Below are 18225 nucleotides of genomic sequence, written 5' to 3' on the forward strand. Positions count from 1 at the left end.
TCCTTTGACAGATACGTATATTTCGACCTCAACTGTAAGGCCGTCTTCAGTGTCGTGTATTAGACTCGACTTAAGTCAATATTTGGTCACTATTTTTTTCAATTCTAGTCACTAGTTTTGCTCTCATTTTCAGAACATTTTAGCGGAATCTGAAATCGAGGAACAGTAAGTATACTTTTTGGCTTGTTTAGGGGAATCCTGTTTTTTACATATTCTGATTCTACTTTAAAAACTGAGCCTGAATCCAAAATTTCGTAATTTTTCGTGCCCTGGAACTATTTTTAAAACACGTTCTAATTTAGTATGGAAATCCCTTGATAAATTTTACTTCGGGACGAGCTGTCATTATGTAAATTGAAATGTCTTTGAGTCAACGGAATGAAATTTTTTTTCGACCATTTACTTTCAGTACCAGGGCACGAAAAATTACAAAACTTTGGATTCTGCTCAGTTTTAACCCATATATGCCTGAGTGAAAGCAAAAATACTGAAACCCTCACCGCTCAGCGAATTCTTAATGGATTCAAATGATTTTTTTGTCAGTGTACTGGCACATATATCTAGTTTCTATAAGTGGACAGATGGGCTGGGAAATACTCCTGTGGCCGGAGTTAACGTAGAATCGAAATATGTAAAAAAACAGGATACCCTTATTGAACCAATTGAGTCAAATATTTGAATTGTAGGTCACAGGCAATGTTGTAAGCAATCACGGTAGTCGACACGCTTTCGCTTATATTTGGCAGTGCTTCCCTTAAACATGCACAACACGAGTGATCATACGAATGTCGAAAAGAAAAATGTCAATTGAATGCCACTGATCATGACAGCTTCGCTAGGGAACACCTTCTGTGCTGCTTTCACTGTATGTGTGTTCCATTGAACATAACAAGCAAGATCAATCTATTCATTTTATTTATGATCCGATGTCTGAATTCTATGCAAAACTTATGATTTATGCAAATGTCATCGAGTAAGACGACATTCAACAGACCAATAAATGAGTTCACTAATTTGAAGTTTGAGTGGTGCCAAATTCACTAGTTTCCATGGTCACCTAAATAACACGGCACCGCTAAAACGTCAAATAGTGAACTCGTGCATAGGTCCATGGATCAATGCACGAGTTCACTGATTTGAAGTTTGAGCGGTGCCGAATTCATTCGTTGCCATGGCCACGTAACTAACACGGCACCGCTCAAACGTCAGATAGTGAACTCGTGCATCGATCCATTGATACTTCTTTGCGTTTGTCGACGTTCATTCTAAAGCTCGTGCTGTGACTGCTGACCATGGTATTGCGGCGCTTATATTAAATCCACATCCAGCGGCGGCGGTAACGCGCAGAAGATATGCGCGCAATTCAAACGCAACGTCAAAATTCAAGTAGGCTTGGATTTTTTCGTTCTTCAAGGACGCAAATGTTTCAAATTTGCTAAATCTGGATCATTTGATGATTTTCATTATCACTGCGACGGTATATCGACATTTTCAGATAATCGCATTACGTGGATTTATCTTGCAGAGCACAATAACGAAACGAACGTCGCGCAAAGTGTCGAATGTTTACAGCACTGGTCACAGGTATCGTAGGACCAATTTATAACATTTTTTTCTTTTAATGATTGTTGAAATATGATGGTAAATTACCATTGCAAGTCACCCTGATTGACGGTTTATTATATAATATGTCATATTTGAAAATATCTCTTGTATGAGTCTGCGACTAATTTTTAACATAGTTCTAAACTTCGTCATTTTGGAATATTAATCCTGAAATTTGCTCAATTCACTGTGCTTCAAGCTCACTGGGCATTAAATGACAAACCAAAAACCACACCCCGCCCACCGCCCACTTTTCACGTTCTGTCTTTTCTGAGTCGAGAAACAGCTGACGGCAATCTGACAGCTCCTCATCATCATCGATCAGTTTCAGTGAGTGGGCGGACGACAGTTCAAATTCTTGCTGGCATAACAAATACGGGAAGGCGCGGGCACTATTTTCGCTTTCCTCCGCACTACTTTTCAATCGGCGCAATTTGTTTTGTTAGTAAGAAACACTGCAGTTTCTTCGCCTCTCGGCCCCGGCGATCAACAAAAAAGCCCCGAAATGTCCACCAGAATCGCCTCCAGCATCAAAGGTGCCCTTTTGTCGCGATCACAACTGCAATCGAAACCCCTTCTGTAAGTATCATTTTTGGGAATAAATCCTGTTTTTGGATAGATAGTGAGTGCCATTGAATAACAAAAATCGTTCCTTCCAGATATTCAACCTATCGGGGATTGTTCGATTTCACGCCCATCACAAATACGAGGCGAGAATTCAAGCAGAAGAAACTAGCAGGGTAAGTGGCCTTGAGCGACGACTGACCTTGACTGTGACACACGAGTTGTTGTTTGTCTTCCTGTACCTACTGGCTAGACAGCTGTTGCGCAAATTATTTTGTTCGTGATTTTGCAAATTTGGTCAAAAATTGTAAAAAATGTAAATACATAAAGGGGATCAGGCCTTAAACTTGTCTCACTAGAAATGATAGCGGAGACTGCGGAGACTTGAACCCATCCTATTATCTCGGAATCTAATACAGTCTTATACCAAGCAATTTTGTTCAATAGGAACTTCGTCTATACGTAGGTAATTATCAGCGCAGAAAATCAGATTGGTATCAAATTATATTTTAGAAGCAGTTTGTTTGTATTAACCAGTGCTGGGTGCTGATATCAATGTTTCGAAGTTCTTTATGACATCGTTCGATCGATTTAAATGAAATTGACAGGCAAGATCACCAATGAGTTATTTTTTAAATGCAACAAAAATTTTGAATTAGGTGATGGTTTCGGATTTAGATCTGAAAATATTGGGATACCTAGGGAAGTTTGAACAGTTATTGAAAACTTAACATTACATATAATTTGCAATTGAGTTAAAAAGACAGATAGTCGTAGAGGTAAACGCGCATCTCTTCAGCAAGGTCAGGCTGAGAGTCATGGGTTAGAATCTTACCGGTTAAGGATCGTTTAGTAATAGAAAGTTTCTCGACTTCCCAGGACATAGAGTATTTGATACCTGGCAGAGGCGCGTCCACGCTCGAAACCATGTATAGGACAAACGGGGCGAGTGGTAAGCGTCCGCGGCTTCAAAGCAAAGCCATGCTGAAGGTGTCTGGGTTCGATTCCCGGTCGGTCCAAGATCTTTTCGTAATGGACTTCCCTGGCATAGAGTATCATCGTATCTGCCACACGATATACGAATGCAAAAATGACAATTTAGACAAAGAAAGCTCTCAGTTAATAACTGTGGAAGTGCTCATAAGAACACTAAGCTGAGTAGCCGGCTCTGTCCCAGTGGGGACGTTAATGCCAAGAAGAAGAAGAAGGACAAACGTTGGTAATTTTTTGTGCGCAGTGAAGCTAAGAACATTTTTAACCCTGGAGTGAAAATTTACTATATTTGAGAGGCTCAAACTCAAAGGAGTGTAAGTTACATTTTTGGTCGGTTTTGAATTGAGTTGTGGGAATTCTACTGTTTCCAAGCGTTCTACCGATATTTTCAGGTGACTTTCTCGCTCAACAGAAAAAAATTACATAATATTTAGAAGACTGCTTTTTTGACACCCTTCCAATTTGTATAGAATGAAAAATGGCTCGAAAAAAACTGCAAAGTAGATTTTCATAAAATTAGTTCTTTGTCACTGACACCCCTGCTTGTGACACCTCATTTTCATGCCAGTCTTTACCACAAGACTATAAGACCTTTCGTTGGGCTGGTAGCGACTGAGTACCAGAAAAGAGACCTCAATCAATCAAAAAGCGGCACAAAAAGGGATCAAACAGGAACCAAGAAATCAAAATGAAATCTAATAGGAGCCAGAAGATAAGAGTTTGACTCTTCATAGCATCAGAGCAGATATTTCTCTAAGATCTAAGACTTCTTTTATTGAGAATAGGTTGTGAAATTTTTACAAGTATTATTGTATTATATTGTGTGTGTTTTTTCATGATTTTTTCTAAGAATTTCATCAGAAATTGATTTAGGTATTTGTCTTACATTCAAATATTACACCAGAAATTTCTAAAGGAGTTCATTTAGTGATTATTTACCCAGGAATTTCTCTTCGAATTTTCCTAGGGAATTTCTCCAAGCATTTTATTTAGGATACCTCAAGAGTTCAACCTGGATTTTGGAACAGAAATGGAATTTCTCCAAAGATTACCGGTCAAAACGTCTTCAAAAATTCAATCAATAACTTCTCCAAAAATTTCTAGAGATTTCCTTCAAAATTGTCTATTGGGATTTGTGTAAAGTTTCAACTATAGGATTCTCTAAAAATACCATAAAGATAAGGATCAAGGGTTCCTTTTTCTGTGGAAACATTTCCCCAGCAATTCTTTGAGATTTTCTCAAGTAAGCCTTTGAATTTTTTCAGGAATTCTTCTAGGGAAATGCCAAGATTTATTTTTCTGAAAAATAAATCCGTGAGGTATTTCTAAAAAAAAAATCCTAGAATAACGTCTGATAGGGATAAGTGTTAGAGTCATCCTTAATGAACAAGGATCTCTGAAATAACTCCTGTACTTTTGAGGAAGTTTTAGAAGATTTCCTAGATAAATTGGTAAGATAAACGAAAAAAACAATCGAATCTCGGGGTAGCATTCCGCAGGATTTTCTAAAGAAATTTCTCGAAAAACATTGGACAGAAGATCTATAGAAGTTTGTAGAATAATCGAAGGAATTTTATAAAAAATTTCTGTAGAGTAAACTGGTATGAAAACTATAATAAACTTTCAAAGATTGCATAGGATTTTTTGATAAACTTTTAAAGAAATGTTTGATAAAACTGCCATTAGCGTAACTTGAACTCAATCGTAGAGAGGGCTTGACACATTCGATCAAAAAAAAAAAAAAGATCCCTTAAGGAAAATGCAGATTTAGAATGAGAGTTATAATTGTCTAGGGGGGGGCTTGAAGTTTCCTAGGGGGGGTGCTTAGACACAAATTTTGCACGAGAACGCAGTAGACAGTGAACTCGTAAGCCGGAGCCTGCCGCTGCTCTCAAATAAATATATTATGTCTTGCTTAGATCACCATATAAACAACTTTGGCTCGGTAAGATGCGGTGGAAACTGTCAGAACCACGTATATTGCAACCCTAATCCCACCTAATGGATTTGACAGCAGCCAAGATCATTTGAGTATCCGCATTGAAATGCATTTGAGTATCCATCGGTTGCTTAGAATATGTTGGATTCGAAAAGATGGCGGCGCCGCATACTGCTGGTCAGAACAATCTGCTTTAAAATTTTTGCTCACTAGAGTTCAAATTTTTGCACTGAACAATGAGCAAGCCTACTTGATCACTCCGTTCTAAAATTGAACTGGAACGCAAACTGAACGCGTTCAAATGCATCACTGCTTTTCATTATGGTACAATTCGACTTGCTGTTTTTTTTTTTTTCATTTTTTCCGAATAAATTTTATTATCACATAAGTGCAGCTGCAACTCAATTTAAAAAAAAATCAAGATGGGACTGATTAGCGATTTATGGCAGTATTCTGGTTTCAGAAACTCTAGAATAATTCTTTTTCATTAGGAGAAATTATGTTTTATTCCCCTAGAGTAACAACTGGAGAATTCGATTGAAGGATTAGTGAAAAAAATATCTGGAGGATATTCTGGTATAATTTTGAAAACAGAAATATAAAAATAATACCTGAGGACATTACTTGAGTAGAGCTACAGAGTTCTCAAGGATTTCCTGAAGCAAATTCTGGAGAAATTATTTAAGGCATCCTTTGAAAAAGCGCTGAAAGAATTTCTGGGAGAATCTCTAGTATAATTTCTGGAAAAATCCCTGTGGAAGACCCTAAAAGTATTCTAAATAAAATCACTATGAGACGAAATTGTTGAAGAGCCTGTTGAACCCGTTAAAGTCTCTGAAAGTTTCTTTGGAGTCTGTACTATTTTGCATCAGAATTCAATACAAACAGAATAGGGGTGTTCGAGCCGTTCGCCCCGAATGATTTTTTTGTAAGTGCATCGCCCAGCTGCAGCCTGCTGAGTTGCGTGATGCACGAAAGGACATCGTGTGATGCAACCAGCCGCAGCCGCACGAAACGAGCGGGCAAAAAATGAGCGCGCAAAAATTTGAGGATGTTTCTACCCGCGATTGGAAGACATCTTGTTCGTCGTGCTTCCAACGTGTTAAGACGTGTCGTGGCAATTTTAAGCAAAGTGAATTCCATTTTAACTAAGTCATGTAAATAGATTTTTGAACTGTTAAGCAAGTGTTTTCATCCGGTATCGGTTCCCTGGTTAAGTGGTTGTCTCGGAGATACGTCGGTCCGCCTATGTCGAAGTTTTTAAGAAATACAGTCCACTCTCGTACATAATTTTGGTCCAGTCGAACCGGATCGCGTGTGGAAAATTGCTCTCCGACTGTTCCGGAACCGGATGCAGAACCAGGAAATAGAAAAGTGAAGTGAGATTCCGAAAAAGTCGGAAAAATTCAAACTATGATGGTGTGAGCAAAATGGCCGCCATTGAAGAAGTGAAGTTGTGGAGCGGCACCGCCATTTTGTTGAAGAGAAGTGTGGTGTGTTGTCGCCATTTTGGAAAATGTGCTGATGGTTTAAGCCATCGAAGAAAGTGGTGTTATGTACAATTAAGTGCTCAACCCTGGGGAATACCCCCACGCAAAGAGAAGAAACAAGTTGTGAAGCTGGTGTTCCGGATTGACAGTGGTCCATTAATTAGTGGAATCGGTTGCGTGAGCATAGACTTGGCTGTGTTCCCAACCAACGTCGAGCAGTGGGCTTGGCTTGAAGTGGTGTCCGCGGTGGCATTCCGGAAAATAGCGTTGAGTGAAGTGGGTTGTTTCGAAATCCGTGTTTGGGTTCGGTCACTTGTGCCGATTAGTGTCCGATTGCGTGAGCATAGACTTGGCTGTGTTCCCAACCATCGTCGAGCATAGGGCTCAACTTGATGCAGTATCCCTGGTGGCATGCCGGAAAATAGTGATTCGAAGCAGCAGCAAATCGGAAAATCCGGAGCTAGTTCTGTACTTGGACAGTCTACTCTGGATTCCTCCACTCCATCAAGTAAGAAGCAGAAGAAGAAGTTCAGGTTGACTGAAAAGTTGGCCTCCATGGAGAACATGCAGAGACTCGTCCGCCGTCGTGGCGCAGCCAAAGGTAAGGTTTCTCGTATCCTTAATACTATTCGCCCAAATGAAGAGGAAGTGGTCCAGCTCACGGAGGGTGAGATCAAAGTATACATGAGGAAGTTGGAAGCTGCCCATAAGGACTACAACGATGCACACGATCAAATCACTAGCGTGGTTTCGGTTGATGACTACGAGCAGCATGAGCAGCAGTACAAAGAGTTTGATATCCTTCACGATTCCGTTGCAATTTTGTTGGAGGATCAGCTCAACAGGATTAACGCAGCAGCTGCTGCCAATGCAAACGCGAGGAATCAGCAGGCACCGGTTGTAATCCATCAACCACTTCGTATGCCGGTTCCCACTTTCGATGGCCGTTATGAGAGCTGGCCCAAGTTCAAGGCCATGTTCAAGGATCTCGTGGACAAGGGTCCAGATCCGCCGGCTGTTAAGTTATACCATCTGGATAAGGCCCTAGTTGGTAGTGCAGCAGGTCTCATCGACGCTAAAACTATCAACGAAGGTAATTACGCCCACGCGTGGCAAATTTTGGAAGAGAGATTCGAGAATAAGCGTCATGCTATCGACTCTCACATTCATGTTCTGCTGAATCTCAAACGCATGACGAAGAAGAGTCATTTGGAGCTTCGTAGTCTGGTGGACGAGTGCAACAAGCATGTGGAGGGTCTCAAGTTCCTGGAGCGAGATTTCGATGGTGTAGGAGAGGATTTCGTAATCCATCTATTGGCTGCAGCGTTGCACAACGATGTGCGCCACATGTGGGAGTCAACCATTAAGCACGATGAGCTTCCCGATTACGACGAGATGCTGGCATTCTTGAAGGAGCAGACTTTTATCTTGGAGAGGGTCGAAGTCAGCAGTCAGAAATCATCATCAGTTCCTGTTAAGTCTGTGTCTGTAGCCAGCAAGCCGTCGATGCAGAAAATCCATGCAGCCGTTTCTTCAAGCGAGACGGAAATTAAGTGTGAATTTTGCGGAAAGGCACATGCCAATCATAATTGCGCTGAATTCAAGGCTCTCCCTGTTCCGCAAAGATTGATTAAGGTGAGGGAGCGAAACGTATGTTTCAATTGTTTGAAAAGAGGTCATCGTGGAGTCGACTGTTCTTCGGACAAATCCTGTCTGAAGTGTAAACGTCGGCATCATAGTCTCCTTCATGCCGAAGAGAAAGCCAAGCAAGTTCCAGAACCATCAAGCCAGCCGCTCCCAAAGCCGGCTGTAGAGCAAGAACCAACACCATCGACTTCGACGACAGCCACATGTTCCAGTCCGGCTACCCGCTCGCAGCAAGTGCTGCTTCTCACAGCAGTAGTGGATGTTATGGACAAAAGCTACCAGCCACATCCATGCAGAATATTGTTGGACAGTGGTTCTCAAGTGAATTTGATTTCACGAGCGATGGCAGATATGTTGGGCTTGAAGTTGAACTCCTCGAACGTCACGATGTTCGGAGTGAATAGCACGCAGACTCGGTCATCTAATTGTGGTGTGGTACATCTCTCGTCAAGGTACACAGATTTCTACGCCAAGGTCAAGTGTTTGGTAACTGATAAGGTAACATCAGATCTTCCTTCGTCGGTTATCAATATCAGCGCATTGGAGCTTCCCGCTGGCGTTCAGCTAGCCGATCCGAAGTTTTTTCCAACCAAGTAAGGTGGACATGCTCCTAGGTAATGAATGGTTCCTGAAGTTGATGATGCCCGGAGAAATTACGTTGGCTGAAAATCTTCCCGTTTTGCGTGAAACCCAATTTGGTTGGGTTATTGGTGGAGTGTTTGAAGAAGGTGCGTTAGCTGATGAAGCTGTTTACTCGCACACAGTCACGATGGACGAATTGAGCCAGTCCATTGAACGTTTTTGGGAGGTAGAAGATGTAGTTGGTGCCGACAAGCATGGTAGTGAAGAGGAGGAGTGTGAAGAGCACTTCAATGCGACTCATCGTAGAGATGCTTCCGGTCGTACATCGTCGAGCTGCCTTTGAAGGAGTCCGTTAGCGAGTTGGGTGATTCCCGACCACTCGCATTGCGAAGGTTCCATGCGCTGGAGCGTAAGCTTTCGCAGCATCCAGATTTGAAGAAGCAGTATCAGGACTTCATGGACGAGTATGAGAGTCTTGGTCACTGTAAGGAAGTGGACATAAGTAAGGATCCAGCAGGTATCATCAAGTGGTACTTACCTCATCATGCTGTGCTGCGACCATCGAATACCACTACTAAGTGCCGAGTGGTGTTTGATACCTCTGCGAAGGTATCTGGCCGGTCGCTCAACGACGTTATGAAGATTGGAGCCAACATACAAAGCGATCTGCAGTCCATCTGTCTTCGGTTCCGCCTTCCACTACATGTGATGGCTACTGACGTGGCCAAGATGTACAGGCAGGTTCTGGTCAATCAGCGGCATACGCCATTGTGTCGAATATTTTGGAGGAAGAGTTCTTCGGATCCGCTACGTGTCCTAGAGCTGACAACGGTCACCTACGGCACAGCTTCCGCCCCGTTTTTGGCAACGCGGGCACTCTTGCAGTTGGCTCTCGATGAAGGCTCCAAGTATCCTCTTGCTGCAGACATTGTGAAGAATAGCTTCTATGTGGACAACGCTTTGTTCGGGTTCGATGATTTGAACGAAGCAAAAGAGGCTCAAGTGCAGTTGATCCGACTACTCAAGGCTGGTGGATTTCATTTGCACAAGTGGGCTTCCAACGATCCTGTGTTGCTGGAGTAGATTCCAGAAGGCGATCGGGACGAGCTTGTCAGCATCGATGAAAATGGTTCAAGTGAAGTGATTAAAACGTTGGGACTAATGTGGAACCCAAAAATGGACGCTTTGCAGTTTGTATCCCTTTCAACAATGAGTAAAAATAGTGCAACCAAGCGGCAAGTGCTGTCGCTGATATCAAGAATGTTCGACCCGTTGGGTCTAGTGGCGCCGGTTATCGTTATCGGCAAACTTTTAATGAAGACTATCTGGAAAGAAGAGTTGGAATGGGATGAAGAGCTCACAGGTAATCTGAAGAAAAAGTGTGACGAGTTCCTGAGTGCGTTAAGTAGTGTTACCAATCTTCGAATCCCTCGTCACGTGGTTGTTACTGGGGCCGTTGCATTTGAGCTGCACGGTTTTGGTGACGCAACTTTGGAAGCCTATGGTGCCTGTGTGTACATCAGGTCAATTGTACCTGGCCAAGCTCCTGTGGTGCAGTTATTATGTGCCAAATCGAAGATCGTGCCGAAAACAGTGTTGACCATTCCAAGAAAGGAACTTTTAGCAGCGCTTTTGCTGCATAGATTGGTGAAGAAAGTGTTGACAGCATTAGCGCTGCCCTTTCAAGACATTTCGTTGAGGTCGGACAATCAAGGTGTGCTAGCATGGCTAGCGAAGAACCCGGAGCGTTTAGAAGTGTTCGTGCGAAACCGGGTTTGTGAGATTGACTCTACTGGGCATCAGTTCAAGTGGAAGTATGTGAATACACTGGAAAATCCAACCGACGTAGTGTCACGTGGTCAGTCTGCCGAAGCACTTGAGAAGAACGATCTTTGGTGGAACGGACCATTGTTCTTGCGTAGTGAAGAGTATCAAGTGGTGGCTCCTGAACCACTGTCTGATGAAGATGTTCCTGAGTTGCGGCAGGCCGCGGTAACTTCTGCGGTGGTAACTTTGGAGAGGTTGCCAGTATTCACCAAGTTCGAGTCCTTCAGGAAGCTGCAACGAGTTTTGGCATACGTCTTGCGGTTTTGCCGGAATGCGAAAGAGAAGGTGGTCACGAAGCGAATCGTCGCGCGGTTGAAATGCGCCACTCGTTGAAAATCATAATCAGGGTGGTACAGTCACAACATTTTGGTAAGGAGGTAGCCATGATCGAGTCCGGTGAGTACTGCAAAAGATTTTCTTCGTTAAATCCCTTTTTGGACGATGGAATGATTCGCGTCCGCGGACGACTGCGACATTCAAGTTTACCATACGGCGTTAAGCATCAGTGGGTCTTACCTAAGAATGATGAAACCATTCAGCGGTTGATTCAAGCTACACATCGTGAGAACCTACACATTGGACCGTCGGCGCTGCTGGCCCAGCTTCGCCGGCAATTTTGGATCCTGGGAGCCTGTTCTGCTGTACGTAAGATCACACGAAACTGCATGCGGTGTTTCAGGCTCAACCCCCCGTGCGCCAGCCAATTCATGGGAGATCTTCCCGTCGCAAGGTGCGACAAGGCTCCCGCTTTTGTGAAGGTTGGTGTTGACTTTGCGGGCCCCATACTTATCAAGCAGACTGGAAGGAAGGTGGCCCCCGTTAAAGGATACGTGAGCGTGTTCGTCTGTATGGTGACCAATGCCATTCATCTGGAGGGGGTAGAAGATTTATCGGCCGATGCGTTTATTGCTGCTCTGCAGCGATTCGTTTCTCGTCGTGGTGTCCCAGAACAGATGTTTTCTGACAATGGGACAAATTTTGTCGGTTCACGCAACGAACTGAACGAGCTGTACCGTCTTTTCAAGGAGCAAATCACCGAGCTCAAGATCAACGAGTTCTGCCAACCCCGGCAGATCGAATGGAAGATGATTCCTCCAAATGCGCCACACATGGGCGGAATCTGGGAGGCAGGAGTAAAGAGCGTCAAGACCATTCTCAAGAAGAAATGCCAATCAAGCCTCCTAACGATGTCCGAGTTTTCGACTTTGCTCTGCCAGATCGAAGCTCAACTCAACTCTCGGCCTTTATACGCTCCCTCTGAAGACCCTTCGGAGCTCGAGCCGTTAACCCCAGGTCATTTCATCATTGATCGTCCACTGACTGCCATTCCGGAGCCTAGCTATGATGGAATCCCAGCTAACCGGCTCTCCAGATGGCAATACGTCCAGCGCCTGCGTCAAGAGTTCTGGAAGCGCTGGTCTGAAGAATACCTGTTGGAGTTACAGGTACGACAGAAGCGGAGCAAGAAGAAGGAAAACATAATACCTGGAACAGTGGTGGTAGTCAAGGATGACAACTTACCGCCTCAGCAATGGAAGTTGGGGAAGGTAGAGTCCACTTACGCGGGATCAGACGGATTGGTCCGCGTGGTGGATGTGCGAACCAAATCAGGAGTGCTCAAGCGTCCGATCCATAAGTTGGCACCTCTACCCATTTTGGACAACCAGGTGGTCAACGATAACAAGGTTCCCGCGGGGGAGGATGTTCGAGCCGTTCGCCCCGAATGATTTTTTTGTAAGTGCATCGCCCAGCAGCAGCCTGCTGAGTTGCGTGATGCACGAAAGGACATCGTGTGATGCAACCAGCCGCAGCCGCACGAAACGAGCGGGCAAAAAATGAGCGCGCAAAAATTTGAGGATGTTTCTACCCGCGATTGGAAGACATCTTGTTCGTCGTGCTTCCAACGTGTTAAGACGTGTCGTGGCAATTTTAAGCAAAGTGAATTCCATTTTAACTAAGTCATGTAAATAGTATGTAAATAGATTTTTGAACTGTTAAGCAAGTGTTTTCATCCGGTATCGGTTCCCTGGTTAAGTGGTTGTCTCGGAGATACGTCGGTCCGCCTATGTCGAAGTTTTTAAGAAATACAGTCCACTCTCGTACAAGGGGAATAGATTTTAGAAAAAAAATAATGGTATAAATAATATATACTCTTAAGACCTTCGATTAAAAGTAGAGACTAGCATAAAAATAGAGACCAAGTTTTTGAAAAGCTACTACCAGTCCTATCTTTAGGATCTTTCATTGGATCCGCTTTTGTAATCATTCATGTTGACAAATATGAATATCCTTTATAGTTAAATCCTTTTTAATTCATTTCTTTTAAACAAATTTGACAGAAATAAACCAAACTGCTTGCCTTAACAACCAGTGCACAGTGGGACGGATTGAGGTTTTAGGAGGAAAGATGGAACTCACGCCTTCAATTGCGATTTTACGTTAAAATGATGTTCTACAAAGTTGTTCCTATTATAAAAACATTTTTTTTGGTCGTTTTTTTTAGGGTGGCCCTTTGTAAAAAAAGATAACCATCGAAACTTTTTTATTTCAAGGAATATTGATATAGTTTGTTCTACAAAGTTGAAGATCGGAAAATTTTAAGCTGATTTGACGTGAGTTCCATCTTTCCTCCTAAAACCTCAATCCGTCCCACTGTGCAGTGAGGTTGTTCTAATTTCCTAATTTATTTCCAAACAGCAAATGGATGAACAGCGAAAATTTTGTGAAGTTTATTTTTCTTTGTACCGAAGTGACCCGGCTAATCGCAAAAGTATACAGAAGAAGCTTACTTGAGAAGATGGTTGAAAAATTTTTCATCTCGCAGAAACACTTTCAAAAAATCATCATAATCTGCTCCCAATATTTCTATGAATTATGCCCAGTGAATCATATTGTCATTAAAAAAGACGAAAAACAAACAACAAAGCAAGCTCGCTCACAACCGTTTGTCGCCACTGTTACGGATAAGGACACAATCAAAAGCAAAATTGTCATGACAATCACAGAACGCAACATTGTTGCAACCTTTTCATCTCTCGATTAATCAGTTATTTTAAACACAAACCCAAATTTGTTTTATGGATGCTGTGTTATAATGTGTGAATGTTTACCAACACGAAGAAAGTTCTCGAAAATTGTAACGTGAAGCCCAGAAAATCACTGCGCACGTGGAGATCGATCTTTGTCATATTCTGTTCAAGTGATGATAAACTGATGTTACGGAATAAAATTGTTGCAACAAGAATGGAAGGTGACAATGTCTTTGTTGTTGCATGATGGGTGACAATTGATTCACTGATTATGCCACAAAATATCAGTAGGAATTAAATCAAATATTTTGAGGGATTAACTAAGAACTAACCAGCAATACTGACAGAAATTTGTCGCAGAACATATACAGGGTTGGCCGTAGGTATATTTAAAAAACATCCATTGATTCACTCAGAAACGCCTTAGAGGATTGCTCCATTTGCTTTTCTAATTGTTAAAGAAGTTTCTTGTAGCAATTACCGTGATGTAAGGCTGTCTTTAGTGTCGTGTACTAGACTCGACTTATTTGGGTTAATTCTACGGGTGGCGTGAGGTGACAATTGTCGGTGTCGTATAGCGAAGTGACAATTCTCGACTCGAGTGAAGTGGCTCGCCGTGCAAATCAAATGGAGAATCACATCACTGTCGAGTATTGTCACCAATTGGGCTTATTATACGAGTGGCCTGAGGTGAGAATTGTCGGTCTCGTATAGCGAGGTGACAATGCTCGACTAGAGTGAGATGACTCCCCATTTGTTTTACACGGCGAGTCACTTCACTCGAGACGAGAATTGGCGCTATACGAGACCGACGATTCTCACCACACGCCACTCGTAGAATAAACCCAAATGTTTTTGAAATATAATACGAATAGTTATTGCTGTAAAATGTTAGTTTATGAGAATTAGGTATATACCTACACTTTGTTTCAACTGTGTGCAAAGATTTAGTTTCAAACGAACTGTCTTTTACGTTTTTAGCTTACTTTTGTAGGTTTCCTGAAAAATTCAATGAACGAATTATTAAAAAATCTCGGAGATGAGCCTATGAGGATTTTCTTGGAAGAACTATTGTAGGAATTTAGTTATATCCTTGAGAAACAAATGGAGAAATCATTGAAGACAAGTTGAACAATCTCTGAATGAAACACTGGGATAGACCATGGGAAAATTTTCAGAGCTATCCCTGTGAAAATTACTAGAGGTAGTAACGTTGAAGTGCTCAAGGATTTTCTTTGGAGCAAATTGTAGAGAAATTCCTGTCATATAAAATCGTTGGAGGAAGATTTGAACGAATTCCTGGGAACATTGGTTGCGGAATCTCTGAAGGGTAAATTTCTTAAGGCTAGATTACTCAAATATCATTCTTTGGAGAAATCATTGGAAGGATTCCTGAAGCTTTTCCTCAACTTTCATTTCAAAAAAGACTCGCATTAAAATAGTGACCAAAACCATTGACGATTTGGCGGTGGAAAACCCCCCACATCAAAGTAAATTGTACTTGAGCAGTTTTTTACCCTAATTCATGATTTTGCCATTTCGATTACAATAATTTCTCACTTTCAGCTACTCCATGGAACAACTGTACGACGTGGTGTCCGACGTCGAGAAATACAACACCTTCGTGCCGTTCTGTAAAAAGTCCCACGTCTACGCCAAGAAGCCCGGCTCCCTGAAGGCAGACCTCATCATCGGATTCCCCCCGTTGAACGAAAGCTACACCTCGAATGTGACCCTGGTGCGGCCCAGCCTGGTCCAGGCGGAATGCGTCGACGGGCGGCTGTTCAACTATCTGCTGACGGCGTGGCAGTTCAGTCCGGGCCTGAAGGACATCCCCCAGTCGTGTGTGATCGATTTCATGGTGGCGTTCGAGTTCAAATCCGCACTCCACTCGCAGCTGTCCAATCTGTTCTTCGATCAGCTGGTCAAACAGATGGAGTACGCGTTCATTCAGGAAGCGGGCCACCGTTACGGCCGGCCATCAATCAAAAGTCACGTTCTGGTGTCGAATACGTCGTGATTCGGTCAATGAAGCGCTTATTTGTGTTAGAAGGAAATTATGACTCTTACGTATATTTATTTGGGATAGAATGAGACGTATTTGTACATATATTGTGTCATATTTATAGCGAAAGGTGATTATTTAATTTACGGGTCGGTGTGCGACCTAGACTTGCTATGCGGACAGCCAAATCGGTATTGAAGACTGCGGGGCCAGCACAGAGGGCAGCAGAAACAAATTCACAAGATGGACGAACATTGGTAAAACGATGAATAACAATATAAGCCCTCGATTGTAAATCAGGATAAAGCTCAGTCGTTCTTTTATATACGAAAGAAAGTGTCCTTGATTGGGAAAAGGCTTAATCATCATGGATACGTATAGGTCGGGAGAACGAAAGGTGGAAATAATTGATTGCTATACTGGGTTTGTGCATAGATGTTGATGTTTTCTGATGGTCAAAGGGGGTTTGTGAAACAGCCTGAAGAAATTGCATTAATCAATGACGATTGGCTTTGGTATGGTAAGGTCAGACCATCAGAAAATCGACAAATAGCGTTGAACCTTCCTAAATTCCTAAATGTACTGCATGTTTGATTGGAGCAGTCTATAATTTCGAAACCAATGTGTAACATTCTGTTGTGCTGATATTTTTTATTGATAGAAGTTTTGAAACTGGACTTATCAGTACTAGTTACGTTGAACCCGTTGGCCCCGCATTTAAAAAGTTGGCGAAACCCTTGAAAACTTCTCCGTTACCAAGAAAATAATAAAACAACCAGACATCATTTCACGTTCCTAATTTGTATTGAATCCCAAAAAATTTGGTCTAGCAACTTTTGGTAAGGGTCATATCGACATATGGAGAGGAAATTTAGAACGAAAAAATCAACAGAAACACATCGAGATATGGAGATATCGAGATAAGGAGGATATCGAGATATGGAGAGAGAAAATGTATGGGACCGTTCAAATATTACGTAACGCAACAGGGGGAGGGAGGGGGTCTTACATAGTGTTACGGTCCATACAAAAAATTAAAATTTTCCATACAAAAGCTGTTACGTGGGGGAGGGAGGGGGTCTAAAATTGGCAAATTTTGCGTTACGTAATATTTGAATGAACCCTATGCAGAATGAAGGGACCGAAGAAATCATCGATATAAGGAGAGATATCGAGATGTAGAACATTGAGATGTGAAGAGTCGACTGTATAGGAAATCCCATATGGGACTGCAGTCGACTGTTATGGGCAGATTTGTTCTTAGCTTAGCTGTGCACATTTATTTTCCAGCATGTTATTCCCTGTCGATAACTTACTGATCGATAACTTATTCAGTGCTTCGATGAAAGTTTATTATCTGTAGTAAGGAATCGATTAGACAAAATCTTTCTTGTTTTATTTGTTCAAACATAAGTAATTTGAGATAGTTGAGAGGCTTCCTTCTTCTTCTTAGCATTTACGTCCTCATTGGGACAGAGCCTGCTTCTCAGCTTAGTGTTCTATGAGCACTTCCACGGCTTTTAAATCATTTTTGCCACACGATATACCTACGAATGCAAAAATGGCGTTTGTGGCAAAGAAAGTTCCCAGTTAATAACTGTGGAAGTGCTCATGGGACATTAAGGTAAGAAACTGGCTTTGATGGAAACGAATATGTCCAAGAAAATGAAAAAAGTACCTGTATAACAAACGGTATTTTTTAGAATTTTGTTTAGTAATTAGGGTCTGAAACCCCGAAAACATGTTACGCAATACGTATTTTCAATGGACAAAAATAAAAAAATACTCTGAATGCTTCATGAACATTGTCCTCAGAAGATGAATTTTGAATGCTACCATGAATATAAGAAAATAATCTTCGAGCACACAAGTCATTTTTTAAAATGTTGATGAACGTGGGAAAATTACAAAAAGAGCAAAATGTTCTGAATGCGTGCTTAAAAGGGAGGAAGTCGCTTACCAATGTGCTTTATTAGATATATTATTATATATTATTATAGATCACATTGGTCGCTTACTACCTTTCTTCAACAAATTCCAAGTAACAAATTAAAGCAGCCTATAACCTTGATTCTACGATTCAGTTGAGGAAACAAATGATTACGCCAACCGTGGACAGTGTTTCCCAATTTGGTGGATTTAGTCAGAAGATTTTGAACTCCATTCAGGGACTCATGGATTCCATGGTGGGCTGTAAAAAAGCAAACAATTTAAGCTTTTTGCGGTATGCAACTGTTGGGTATCAAAAATTTCATAAAAAACGTCAAAGATTTTTTTCAGCTTTTTTCAGTGTTTTCTCAGAATAGTGTTAGCTAACACAGATCATCTATACACAATGGAGGCAATGTTTGAAATGATACTAATAGCATTTAGCCGCATCGAGTCAAGGAGTGTGGGTTCGATTCACACTGCAGTCTGAAAAACTTTTCGTCAGGAAAGTATTTCGACTGCGCCACTGGGCGTTGCATGCTAGTCCGTTGTCTAGAGTGGTGCTTCCTTCAGAGGACATAACCGTCCACTGGAAGCATTAACGTGTCCGTGTCT

The 18225-nt window shown here is 42.0% G+C and overlaps 1 protein-coding gene across 1 annotated transcript; it reads left to right on the forward strand.

Annotated features, from left to right (window-relative positions):
• Positions 1–1906: 1906 nt before the first annotated feature.
• Positions 1907–15987, forward strand: LOC5578204 (coenzyme Q-binding protein COQ10, mitochondrial). The gene is made up of 3 exons (XM_001656798.2): positions 1907–2184; positions 2265–2345; positions 15243–15987. The coding sequence occupies exons 1-3, from the start codon at positions 2111–2113 to the stop codon at positions 15694–15696; spliced, it is 609 nt and encodes a 202-aa protein (XP_001656848.2). The 5' UTR covers positions 1907–2110; the 3' UTR covers positions 15697–15987.
• Positions 15988–18225: the final 2238 nt, after the last annotated feature.

Source organism: Aedes aegypti, chromosome 2, assembly GCF_002204515.2.
Source record: "Aedes aegypti strain LVP_AGWG chromosome 2, AaegL5.0 Primary Assembly, whole genome shotgun sequence".
NCBI lineage: Eukaryota > Metazoa > Arthropoda > Insecta > Diptera > Culicidae > Aedes > Aedes aegypti.

Coding starts and splice junctions, on each gene's coding strand:
- LOC5578204 (XM_001656798.2), top strand. CDS start 2,111: ATGTCCACCAGAATCGCCTCCAGCATCAAAGGTGCCCTTTTGTCGCGA. Junction 2,185..2,264: donor CTGCAATCGAAACCCCTTCT/GTAAGTATCATT, acceptor CGTTCCTTCCAG/ATATTCAACCTATCGGGGAT. Junction 2,346..15,242: donor AAGCAGAAGAAACTAGCAGG/GTAAGTGGCCTT, acceptor TCTCACTTTCAG/CTACTCCATGGAACAACTGT.